General features: G+C 26.5%; 1 protein-coding gene across 1 annotated transcript; it reads right to left on the bottom strand.

The window, feature by feature from the left end:
• Positions 1-2,556: 2,556 nt before the first annotated feature.
• LOC129299978 (uncharacterized) lies at positions 2,557-3,000 on the bottom strand. Its single transcript, XM_054938490.1, has one exon. The coding sequence runs from the start codon at positions 2,998-3,000 to the stop codon at positions 2,557-2,559; it is 444 nt and encodes a 147-aa protein (XP_054794465.1).
• Positions 3,001-13,395: the final 10,395 nt, after the last annotated feature.

Here is a 13,395-nt window from a genome sequence, read left to right as displayed (position 1 = left end):
TATTTTTGAGTGATTAACTCAACTCTTGAGTGTTTAATTTAATTGATATACAATTGCACAATATAGTCTACTTTAGTTACTGAGTGGCTGGATTCATCCCTTTCTTTTAATATTTTACAAACTCTAGCTTCGATGTTAAAAAAAAAGCTCCAGAGGCTTAAAAATTTAGGATTCCTACTGTAAGGCCTTTTACCTATATTTGTTTTGTGTAATGGATAATATATTTTCAATTAGGATACATTTTATTTACACTTGCACTATATTATTATTAAAGAATTTGAAATGTATTTTGAACCCTAGAATGTTGTATGTAAGTTATTAAGGAGTTAATAAGGCCAAAATACTAATGCAAGTGTAGTAACTATTATCATATTGTTGAAATTGCTAATGATTGCATTGTGCAATGCTAAAACCTCTCCATTTTGTTTTTGATATTAAAGGGATTGATGAGTGAAAAGTTGATACTATGGTATATATGTGCATGTGGTATGTTTTACAAGTAATCCTAAGTTTATTAAATATGGTCTGGGTGTTGAGAATGACTTTTGGCACATGTGTAGGGTTTTGAACATCCTTGAGTTATGAAAATTGTGAAAATGATTTGAAAACATGTTTGGGTGCCCATTTTTCTTGTGTGACGTAATTTAGAAAACATGTGTATAATGCTAATTGCCAACTTTTTATATGCAAATGCACAATCACAAGTAATCTTAACTCCTGACATAATAAACCACAAATCAGTTCTTAAAACAAGAGAAATTAATACCAAGTCATAAACTCTAAGTAGATAAGTAAGGTTATCCTTATAAATCTACCTAATCTCCCAAAATCAAAGCAATTATGGGGCTAATCCAAAAGGATCACCAAGTTTATAAAATTACACAAATGAAAATTTCAAGTTTTCAAATAATAAAATACTCCCATACACCTTCAACATTTATAAAGTAGAGTTGTAAACATGTGCAGAAGCATGAAAATCCTTTTTAAGTTAATGCATTTGCAAAGAAAGTGTAAAAACATTAATTTTCAGCTAACATTGCACATGTGCTGTGGCATGCCATGCACCACAATGGAGGCACCACGTGCCACTGCATATTGCATGAACTTTAATAGCATCTTACTATGAAATGACATAACTTGAGATGAACTTTCAATACATCCTAAATCACTGTCTAATGTCCAATGATAGTCAATTTTGGGTAACTACTTTATGATGGTCTATGTATAGGCTTTTTTGTTTATAACGTATATGAGAGAGCATATTTATTTATGATAGTCAATTTTATAGGTTGATCCACTCAATATGATAAGAAGCAACCTTTTTACCTCAAAAATATTGTTTATATGCTTTTGTTGGATTAAAAGTTTCTCTTGTAGTATTGTTAGTGTGAATTTATACTTCAACTATTATCACATTTGTCACAAAAAAAAATTAGAACAAAAATTGAGCTTCTTCTCAATATATAGTTCATAACTCATTCAAATGTTAGTAGAGAATATTATAACACAAATAAATGTTTTTATATGAATATTGGATGTTAGAAAGGATGTCAATAGAATTGAACTATACAAAAAGTACTTTTTATTATCTCTCTCTAATTAACTGATGTTTATGATTTTTAAATGGTAGGGGCAACATTGTTTTAATTTAATTAGTTTAGAGGGGACATTGCTCCTTTGAAAGTAGTTTAAGGGCAACATAGCACCTCAATCCATGAAAAGTGAATCCTACTAGTACAGTTAATGGATATTTAAATGGCGGGAGCAATATTGGTTTAGGGACAACATTACTCCTCTAAAAATAGTTTAGAAGTAAAATTACACATTAACCCTTAAAATTATATTATTTCCTTGTTTACCTTCTCAATTAGAAAATCTTATTAATTATATTTCTTAATTGAGGGTATTTTTGGAAAAATTCTTATTAATGGCACATTGAAAGATTGAAAATGTCTTATGTTTTTAAATATGATAGTTAAAAAATGTATCATAAAATTAAACAAAATGCTTTTTTGTCAAATGTTATCTCTAGTGAAGAAAATTGTTGGTTAAATGAACAAATTGTTCATAACTTCTCAATTTGCAATTAGTCTCTTTTAAAACCCACATATTGCCAAAAATTGGTTAAATTAAATGACAGAATGGTTTCTTTTCACTATATTTTCCTTATATACTTGTTAAAAAAGGAAAAATATAATTTTGAATCCCTACACTTTATTTGAATTTTGTTATAGATTCCTGCATTATTTTTTTTTTGTTCTATGTTTCTACAGTTTTATTATTTAGTGCTCTAAATCTTTATAATACTACAAGGACCCAAAGTTATGTTTTTTTTTTTAAAAAAAGAACTCTTCCGATTATTGAGAAGAATACTTGTTAATTAATTAGAATGAGAGCTGGAGATTAATTAAGCAATGATACTTGTTCCACATCAACATAACAGATATCACTCAATTATTAAATTTAATCTTAGTTTCTATCATTACATAACCTCCATCTTCATTTCACTCTTTTGAAACCTTATAATTAATAAATACAAATACAATACTTCTCAACTTAAAACAAGAACACAGAAGAAAAGAGGGCTTCCATCGTATTGATGGAGCTGAGGAGAAGGATCCCAGAAGATACGAACACACTCAAAGCAACAAGAAGTATCATAGCCATAGCAAAACACGGCCTCACACTCATCAAATAACTCTGCAGCAATCCTATGGCTTCACAAACATGCTCTCCGTATTCTCCCACATAATACTCTCTCTCCCACTCCATCATTCCTTTGTCATCGTCCTCTTCTTTCTCGTTCTTCTTCTCCATAATCTTCATCTCCCTCATTCGCAGTCTCAACACGATCATGTTTTCATCAACCAATCTTCCCCACTCTCTTCCTCCAATCGCTCTCACAACGGCCATGCCACCCACACGGCGCTGTCTTCTTGGGCGAGATGCTGATGCCAATGACATCAGGCTCCGTGAGGGAAGAAGAGCCGACGCCTCCATCGAAGACAAAGAAAAGATCAGAGAGAGATGAATAAGGAGAGGTACTATTGCTTTAATTTTACTATGTTTGGAGTGTTTTAAGGTTTGAGGTGGTGGAAAAGAGTATGCGTGGGTTTAAGGCAGTGAAACGCACATATATATGTGGGGGAAATTGCGTGTCCAAGGGGAAATACTTATAATACATTTGACAATAACTATCAAATTGGACGGTATGTCAATCGGTCAATTTTTTATCGGTTTAAAATAAGGAGAGTCACATCTAACCTCTTTGCAAGAGAATTAATTATATATGAAGATTAACAATAAGTCCCATTCAAAAAACAAAATCATATTTTTATTTTAATAATAATCCATTTTGCATTGATCCTTATATGTAATTAATTCCTCTGGGAGAGGACTAGATGTGATTTTCCTTTTAAAATATATCTTTGGTCTTTTATAACTTTATATAAGGTTTAAGTTTAATCTTGTAGTTTTATAAAGTATATTTTCAATCTTTTAACTCTAATACTTCTAGTTTTAAAATGTTTATTTGTTATACTAATCATTGTTATTTTAAAACAGTTAAACTTATATAATACATATTTATATTTGAAAATATTTTATTAATGTTAAAAAGTTTGATGTACGAATTTTTGTTGATCAAATTAATAGTATTAAAGTTAAAGAATTGAAAAAGGCATTTTATAAAAAGTAAATGACCAAAATAAAACCTTATATAAAGTTAAGAACTAAATATGTAATCTAGCTAGTTATAATACTTTATGCTTTCTCTAAACCTAAATTGCTTTGTACCAAGATACAATATTTGACATCAACTTTCAGAGACTTGTGAAGAAACCGAATATCTTGCTTTAATTTATACGATTACTTCAATATTAAATACACTATAATTTTATGAGACGTATTTTGATTCAAATTAATATAATATAGTTCAACAGTATCAACTAAAAATGAATTGTGCAGATAAATTAGAGGCTTAGTATTATTCTATGTACCGTCTCCTCGAGTGCTGCGAGTTGTACTTGTAACCTAACATTCACCTTCTGTCCAACTGTTACAATCTCAAGCCATATATTGTATGACCATATATGGATCATAACATAAGCATAGCTTAATATAAACTTCATCTTCCAGGAAGCAGATTAATAAACTTTCATGGTCCCATGCTTAATTCTTTATTTTATATTATCCTCGAACTCCAAAATCTTCATGTATAATAATGATATAAAGTCTAGATTGAATTTGTTTTTTTAGAAGCCGTGTGGGGAATGTATCAAATGCGGACATTAATAATTTTATAAATATTTGTTTAAGGAGTATTTTTTTTTATTGCTCATTATTAATCTTGTTCAAGATATGATCAAGCAATAAATGTGGACACATGTCCCAACAAAGATTAAGACTTTGATTCGTCATGTTACAAGGGACTAGTCTCTTTTGCTAGACCTAATTATCATTGGTAATAAGTATTTTTTTAATCATTAACCTCTTTCATTGTTATAGTAATTTTCACATATCTAATTCGCATATTTTCTTATTAAAGAAACAAATCATTTTCAAGGGAACTATTTTGATCACGTTGGAGGAAAATCATAACTAAAAAAGCGTAATTATAAGGAAGAAAAAAACACACACATGCTAGCTCGTGGTGGGCTTGGATTAGGCAGTGTGGGTTGAAAAAACTCACATCGAAATGAGAGTGCCTAATTTTGCCATGGAATGAATGATTTATACAAAATAAAATGAACAATAATAAACCTGTGGAATGATAGAGAGATGAAGACAATATATAAATGAAAACTATTGGGGTAATAGAGGGGGTGGGGTGGGAATGAGGATTATCATGAATAGTGGCAAAACCAAGATTTTAGATCGGGGGGCGAATTTATTTACATATTGATAATCAAAAATAATAATTAAAAATATTTAATAATTATATACTTTATAAATTTTTTCTATATAGTTTCATATTTTAAAATTGTTAAAAAATTAGTTCATTATCAATGCTTTTAAATATATCTTTTTCAATATAAGTCACAAGACAATTATTCATTCGCAGATTCCCTTCAATTGCAAAATCAATTTTTCACAAATTTCATAACAAAAAAGGCTCTTTCTAATGTTGCTGCGGCAATGAAGTAATGCCATTATTAATTTTAAAAGAAGATAAACTAATGGATCAATAATATGTCTTTCAATTTTAACTATTTTTTTCTATAAGACTATTGATTTCTTTAATGATGCAAATTCAACATTGCTTCGTATATCAATAATGTAAGTCTTAAGCTGATTGTCAAGCATAATTAAATCAGTTGAAGAACACTCACATGGGTAAAATTTAGCAAATTGAATCAACTTTTCCTTATTACTTAAAATTCACTATTAAAAGAATTTCTAAAAAACTAAAATTATTACTTAAAATTTAAAAGTGGAAAAAAAATTAGGCATTTGAAGACAAATCCATACTCCCTTCTTAAGACATTTTTTAAAGAGTTAAATGTTAAAAAATATAAGGTATTTTTATGTTAAAAAATGTAAGATATTTTTAGTATTTTAAAATGTAATCATTGTCTTTTTTTAAAAGTCCCTCTATTGATAATAACTTTATATTTATTATAGAGTGTTTAGTAAAGATAAATATAAAAAAATAAAGTTAGTTTAAAAATAAATAACTATTTTATTAAAGGGTGAGATTTGATTAAAAATATTTATATTTTTAAACAGGAGAAGTGTAAGACAAATATATCAATAATTTATGCCATTAAAATAAAACATTTACTTGAAGAAAGGTATTCCCTGATACACGTGCTTTCTTGTGCGTGAAGAAAAGAGCACTTTCACCCCCCCCCCCTTTTTTTTTGGTCTCTTTCCTTCCTTCTCTCCTCTTTCTTTCGTTCTCTTCTCCTGTTTCTTGCTTCAATTCTTCAAAGACAGAGCAAAGTGAGATCGGCGACGTGCTTCAATTCTTCAAAGACCCGCGGGCAGTTGGAGACCGGCGACGTGCAAGACTGACCAAAGCGAGACTTGGAAGCCTACCGAAGGTGGAAAGACGCTTTATTTTCAAATTTTTAAAAGTTTAATGACTGATTATTTTTTATAAAATAATATTAATGTTGAATATGGTAAAATTGTGGGCTAAAATTTACTGAGTTTTGAGATCAAAATTAGATCTAGGTTAAAAATAACATAAAATGGGTTTAAAATTTAAATAATAAAATAAGCGGGTACAAAATATAAACACCTATACTCCATTACATGCAATTTTTTTCAATTGAGGAGGGCATACAAAATATAAAAATGAGAGGGTGTAAAATATAAATATCTATATTTCATTATATGTAATTTTTTTCTAATTGATATGCCCTTCTCAATTGCATGTGACTTCGTCACTGGTTATGAATCAAATCATCAATCTATTTTTCACCTATCAATCACTCTAGGACTCTCACCTGTCTACAATTTCCTTCTCTCTATCAATATACAATTGTACTTTAGGCAATTTTGTTTACCATCAATCCATTCCATTTTTTTTTGTTTTATTTCAATAACCAAACAGGCCCTAAGCTTCTCAAGCAAATAAAGCTAAATTAGGAGAATTTATGGTTGAATGTTTTAGTGTAAATTAAATAAGTGATTAATTTTATAATCCAAATCTTTGAAGATTGAGGTCTATAATATTATGTTTGGATGCATGTTAACTTGAATTTGAAATAAATCTATAATATTAAGTGTAAATGGTTGAATGTTTGGATGCATGTTAATTAAAAATATGTAAATTTATTTTTAACTTAAATTCAAATTCAAATCATACCTCAATCCTTTTATAATTTGAAATACTTTTTAAACTCTTATTATTTCAAGTTTTAAATTTTTATAAAAGCCTCTCTCTTCCTTTGAGTATATTCATCATTTTCACTACTTTCTTGAATTTGGCATCATTGCCTCCACGTGACTTCCACCAAGATGGGATTGCTAGCACCTATCAAGATTGTACCAGATTGCCTGAGCTGACTAAACTTCAACCACCTTCCTCTACCACTCAAACAAAGGATCTTAATATTATAATTTAAATTTTTTTATATCAAACAAATAAAGAATTTATAATATATGAATTTTAAATTTAAGATTTTAAATCCAAACTCCCGACCCAAATTCACCAATCTAAATATAACTTAATTAATTGTGATGGAACTTCTCACTGAAAAACATGTTATAGTATTGTCTTCATGACATTTAGTGTTGGACCTTAACTTTAATGAAGAAATCCAAATTGATTAGCATGGACTCCGCTTCCTCCTCCCCTCCAATGCTCTTCCTCAATAAGATCTACACTTTTTGGATTTAATTTAAATTTGATGGTCCAAATTTAAATTTTTAATTTTTATTTATTAACATAAAAAATATAAAAAATTAATAAATTTGTTAGATCACCAATTTGGACAGTGCAAACTAATATCGATAGTTCAAATTTAATATTATAATTTTTATAAATTATGTAAATATACTTTAGATGGTGCTAATTTTATTCTGACATCCATGTATGCATTTAGTATTTGCATGGCACAAAGGCAACATATCATGGCTTACCTGCAATTAGCCATGATGCATGTGTAGTTTTATACATAATTTACTGTTTTGATGTTTCATACACTTGTTTTGATTCTTTCTTCAATTCCTAGGCTTCCACACCTATTTTAAAATCTGATTTGAATATATTAAAACTATATAGGAATATTTTAAATATTAAAATTTTGGGATCCTATTTGTGCAAATTTGTCAAACTTGATAATCCCTATTATGTTTAAACCCTTGATTACTTTGGTTTTGAAATTAATGGTGATTGGAAGTGATATTTTACATCCTCTGCCAATGAAACAAAGGATTTTAATTTTATAATTTAAAAATTTTTATATTATCCAAAAAAGTAATTTAGAATATATGAGTTTCAAGTGTGAGATTTCAAATTTGAATTTTAAAATCAAATTCTCAACCCAAATATACCTATTCAAATGCAACATAAATTAATTGCAATGGAACTTGCCAATGAAAAATGTGTTATAATATTGTCTTCATGTGTATTTAGTGTTAGTCCTTGACTTTAACGAAGAAAGCCAAATTGACCTCCAATGCTCCTCCTCTGCACCTTTGAGAAGATCTGAAATGCTCAAATTTAATTTAAGTTTGACGGTCCAAATTTAAAATTTAAAATTTTTTATTTATTAAAATAAAAATTATAAAAAAATTAATAAATTTGCTAGATCAATAATTTGGACAATACAAATTTAATGTGAATAATTCAAATTTAATATTAAAATTTTTATAATTTAACTATGCAAATATACTTTGGATGGTACAGATTTAATTCCAACATCCATGTACTCTGATGACTGAAGATTTAATTCCAACATCCATGTATATATTCAGTGCTCGAACAAATCTTAAACATGATTATTTCTAGTGAAAGAAACTAGAAACGTATGAATCCGATGATGGGAGACTGTACCTTTCTCCGCCTTCTTGACACAGATGAGGTGCGATGACTTGAAGAATCAAAGCATGACCAGTGAGCCGTGTGATTAATGTAACAAATTAATACAGCATGAACTAGGTGGTTTTTTTTTTGTTTATATATATATATATATATGAAAGTTTGTGGTGTTATTTAAATATCCTAATGAATAACTCTAATATTCTAAATTAAATCCTAATTATATCTTAACCCATATTACACCAGTTCGGTTATATGAATTTGACGTAATCAAGCATTTTCATTATAGACTTGATTATAGTGTTAATTCAATGTAATAAACTCCAAAGAAAAGTCCGACATGACTCCATGATGGACATTTGAATATCACACGATTAACCCTGTATACGTTTTTAACCCAATAGAAATGATTTTTCCCTTTTTTCTTTTTTCTTTTGGAATGACGAGTGAAATTATTAGGGAAAGAAAAGTAGAGGAGAAAAATAAGCTGTGTTCCCCCAAAATTTCTCCCCGAAAATTATAATATTTCAAAGAGAGGACATGCTTTTTAAAATTGTCTTGAAAAGTTGATAAATAGATATGACGTTTACACTTTTTTATTTAAGTATTTTTTTATGACAGGACATATTCCTATTTTCATTTCATTTTTTCTCTGCCGTATTATTCCTCATCTGAGCAAAGTTCAAGTGCGTGAAAACATGAGAGGAGAAAGAATATTTATATTAATAAAATTAGATTATTGAAATGTACTCTTTTTAAACTATAATATAAGATATTTTTAAAAGTTCTATTTATATTTGGTCTAAAATATAAGGCATGAGTAAGTTATATATATATATATATTTTAATTATACGCTTACTTTACTATTTCCTTCATTTTTGTATATATAAGAGAAAAAAATAATATCACAAAATTTAAAAAGGTTAGTTAACTATAATAATTATGTCTAAAAATAAAAAATTAAATTAAAATATCCTATGTTAATTAACATAAGCAAGTATTAATTATTTTTTATTAATGTAAATTATGAAAGGTGATTTAAAAAATATGTAATAAATATTTAATGAAACATATGATTTTGCTTATATAAAAAAATGAGTAAAAAATAATAGTTTCTCTTACAAATAGAAGCGGATAGAATATATTCCAATCAAGTAGTTAATTAGACTGTTTTGAATAAATTAAACATTATATTTATTCTACTATTGAAATGATGTAAATTTTTTTAAAAAATAAAATTTTAATCAATTATTTTAAAATATAAATTAATTAATAAAGATTTATATTGCAGTATTGAGGAAGTAAGTGGTTTTAATAATGAAGTCTAATCACTTTGGACGAAAAGTCGTTTAAATGGGGATTGATTACATGAATTTGGCATAACAAACATTTTCATTACCCTTGGTTCTTTTTTATTTTTATTTTTATTTTTTTTGACGCTACCAATTATAGTGTTAGTTCAATGAACAATTAATGAAGCCGCAGCTTTATTTGAAATTGCATTGATGTTCACATAAAATTATAGAGAAAAGCAAGACCTTATCACGTAACATTTGTTGGGATGTGAAGAGTGCAAGATTCGAAGTGATATAGATAAGAAATATTAAATGGTAGAAGAGGTATATAAGAAGAATGGTTTATCAATTCATTATCTTAATTCTTAAGTTTTTAGATTAAGATATGTTTGTGATATTTTAGTCAAACGCAAATACATATATACATTTTTTTTACTGCCCTTAATTGTGGAATCAAATAGGAGCTTAGGTTTTCATTTCTTTTGTTTTATCCTCTCCTAATATACCTAAAGTATTGTTAATCTTAGGGCCCATTTGATTTGTTTGTGTTTTACATTCAAAAAGTAAAATTTTATTTTTAGGATGTTAAAAGTTATTTGAGTAAAATATTTAATAAAAAATATATCTTAAAAACACTTTTAAACAGTGGCTGAAAGTGAATTTAAGAAACATAATTATTTGAAACTTTTAAAAAGTAAATTTAAAAAGTAGGATATTATTTGACTATACAGTCCTAAATTTAATATCTTATTCTTTTATTTAAAAAATAGTTAATTCATTATAAATTGAATAATTAATCATGTTAATTTTTAGCATTAATGTATAATAAAAATTACAAATCTTTATCACCTTTTTCTAAAATTATAAATTAAAAGATAGAAATAATTAGAGATTAAGTTTTTAGCATTATATATCATATTTTTATGTTATTTAAAATCTTTATCATATTTTTTTAAATATTTTAAATATATTACATTTGTATAATAAAAATTATAGATCACCCATAAATCAATGTTCTTTTTGATAATTATATATTCAAAAGAACATTTTACTATCATAATCCAATCAACTTTCAGTGTACCAAATTAACTTTTAAAAAAATACATTCAAATATAAATTTTATTATAATAACTGACTTTTATAAAATTATTTTTTATCAAATAAATTTTAGATAAATTAAAAACTAAACACAAATTTAATGTTTGAGAGCATGTACTTCTTTGTGAAAACTGATAGTTTTAGTATCAAAACGTGATTTTGGCAAAAGGAGAATACTTTTGTTGTAAAGAAAATTACAAATGGAGGCGAAGCCTGCATATTGAAAAGAGGAGCAAGAAGGTAATTAATCCACACCCCTTGAACTGTGCCTAAGGTTATAGCCTATGACGACTAAACATTCAGGTGGTCGTTCCGTAACAATGCATTGTTGGTGATATGATAAAAGAGCATGTCGCCACAGCTAATCTGACACATTAAATAAAAAATATTTTTAATTAATTTTATTTTTAATAAAATAATTATTTATTTTTAAATTAATTTTTTTATATTTACTCATATTAAATACTCTACAATAAATATAAAGTTACTATCAATAAAAACACTTTTAAAAAATAATAATAATTATATCTTAAAAAATTAAAAATATATTTTTTAATATTTAATTTCTTAAAAATATTTTATGTTTTTAAAGGGAGGAGTAAATATAAGAAATAGGTTCCATTGACACAGCATGTAATATTATGATATTGATGGATCGACCTCTTTTACCTAAATTGCAACATACATAACAGTTTGGCGTCGAACTTTCAATTACTCAAATTAGGAGAGCTTCTATCGTTTATACCAACTTTAGCAAATAAAGGAAGAATGCTTTTCTAAACACATGACAAATTATTCAATATCTAAATAACGCCATACGTTGTTTAGGGATTTTCTTTTTTGTAGCAAAGCATTTTTTTAATATGGCTAGACAACTATATTAGATTTGAACATTGCTAGACTCAATCGATAGTAGTTCTTTTAAGGCTAAAACACATAAAAATTTTTGCACTTTGAGGTAGTTTCATATGATTCTCTTTGTTTTTCAATGTTTAAAATTAATTTTTCTAACCTTTAATTTTATTTTTTAAAAGCTCTACCATTGATTAACTATTATTTTATTAATATAGTTATTGTCATGTCATATTAATGCAATACACATGACATGTGACATGGAAAAATATTTTTATTATTTTTTAACACAATTTAAGAAGGGATAGAATTATAAATTTTATTTTTAACACACATGAAGATGCTGTCATTTTTTTTATTTGAGTGACATAGTCCTCATTGTTTATGGGTAATACAATTTAAGAGAAAATTTATAATTTTATTATTCTTTATCAATTAAAACAGCCTTTTATATTAAATAAATGAAAAAAATATCTAAAAAATATTTTTGATAAAAGTCATAGAAATTTTTTTATATGCTTTCTTTATTTTTTTCAGACTCTTATTTTTTTGTAACTATTATTTTCTCCTTTAAATGAAGTTTTCATTACATATTAAAAAAATATATGTTACTAGTACGTTACAAATTGCATGCGTGTTGTTTTAAAATAAGATATTTTTTTTATTAGTGATTTGTATCAATTTTGTTAAAAACAACTTGCAAAAAATCATGATTTTCTTGTATTAAATGATAAATTTTTATTTATATGATTCTTATTAATGATAGCTTTTAGATATTTTTTATTTGTTTAATATAAAAGGATGTTTTAATTGATAAAGAATAATAAAATTATAAATTTTTTCCCAAATTATGTTACCTATGAACAACAAGAACAATGTTGCTTAATTAAAAAAATGAGAGCATTATCATATGTATTAAAAAGTAAAAATTATAATCTTGCCCCTCCTAAAACTATGTTAAAAATAATAAAAATTTTTTCATGTCATGTGCCACATAGATTGCATTAATCTGATATAACAATGACTATATTAATAAAATAATATTTAATTAATAGTAAAAATCAAAAGTTAGAGAGATTAATTTTAAATGTTTAAATGTAAAAGGAATTATATGTAAATATTCAAAATTAAAAAAGTTTTGTGTATTTTAATATTTTTAAAAATATTTTTACATTCATACAAAGTAAAATTTAGTAAGATTTAAAAGATTGGTTTACCCTTGCCCTTTGCCTTCTCTCAGAAACCAGTCATTTCTTTTTTTTTTTTGACTGAAGAAACCAGTCATTTTCAAAGGCTAATAATTAAGTGACCTCCATCATCATCAAATCCTATTTTTAGTTGCACTGAATTTGCCTTGTCTCATCATCAGCTGATTTAGAAATAAGAATCAACTTGGGGGTTTTCGTGTATCGCAAGTATTTCTGTAGTGATGGGGATCGTCGTTTAGTTAAAGTTGATTTCTGTCAGCTAAAGTTTATTCTTGGGCAGATAAAGTAGACTTTATACAAACATTATTTCTCCAAAATATTAAAAATAAAAAATAAATCACTTTCACCTATAATTATCAACCTCTCTACAAATTTAATTTTTTTATATTTTTAACTTATAAAATCATGTCAAATCACTCATAAATTTAAATTAGATATAAAATTAATTAA

The sequence above is a fragment of the Prosopis cineraria genome, unplaced genomic scaffold, assembly GCF_029017545.1.
Source record: "Prosopis cineraria cultivar Desert tree isolate PC_DT_omini unplaced genomic scaffold, ASM2901754v1 PC1373, whole genome shotgun sequence".
NCBI lineage: Eukaryota > Viridiplantae > Streptophyta > Magnoliopsida > Fabales > Fabaceae > Prosopis > Prosopis cineraria.
This window is presented reverse-complemented; position numbering and strand designations above follow the sequence as displayed.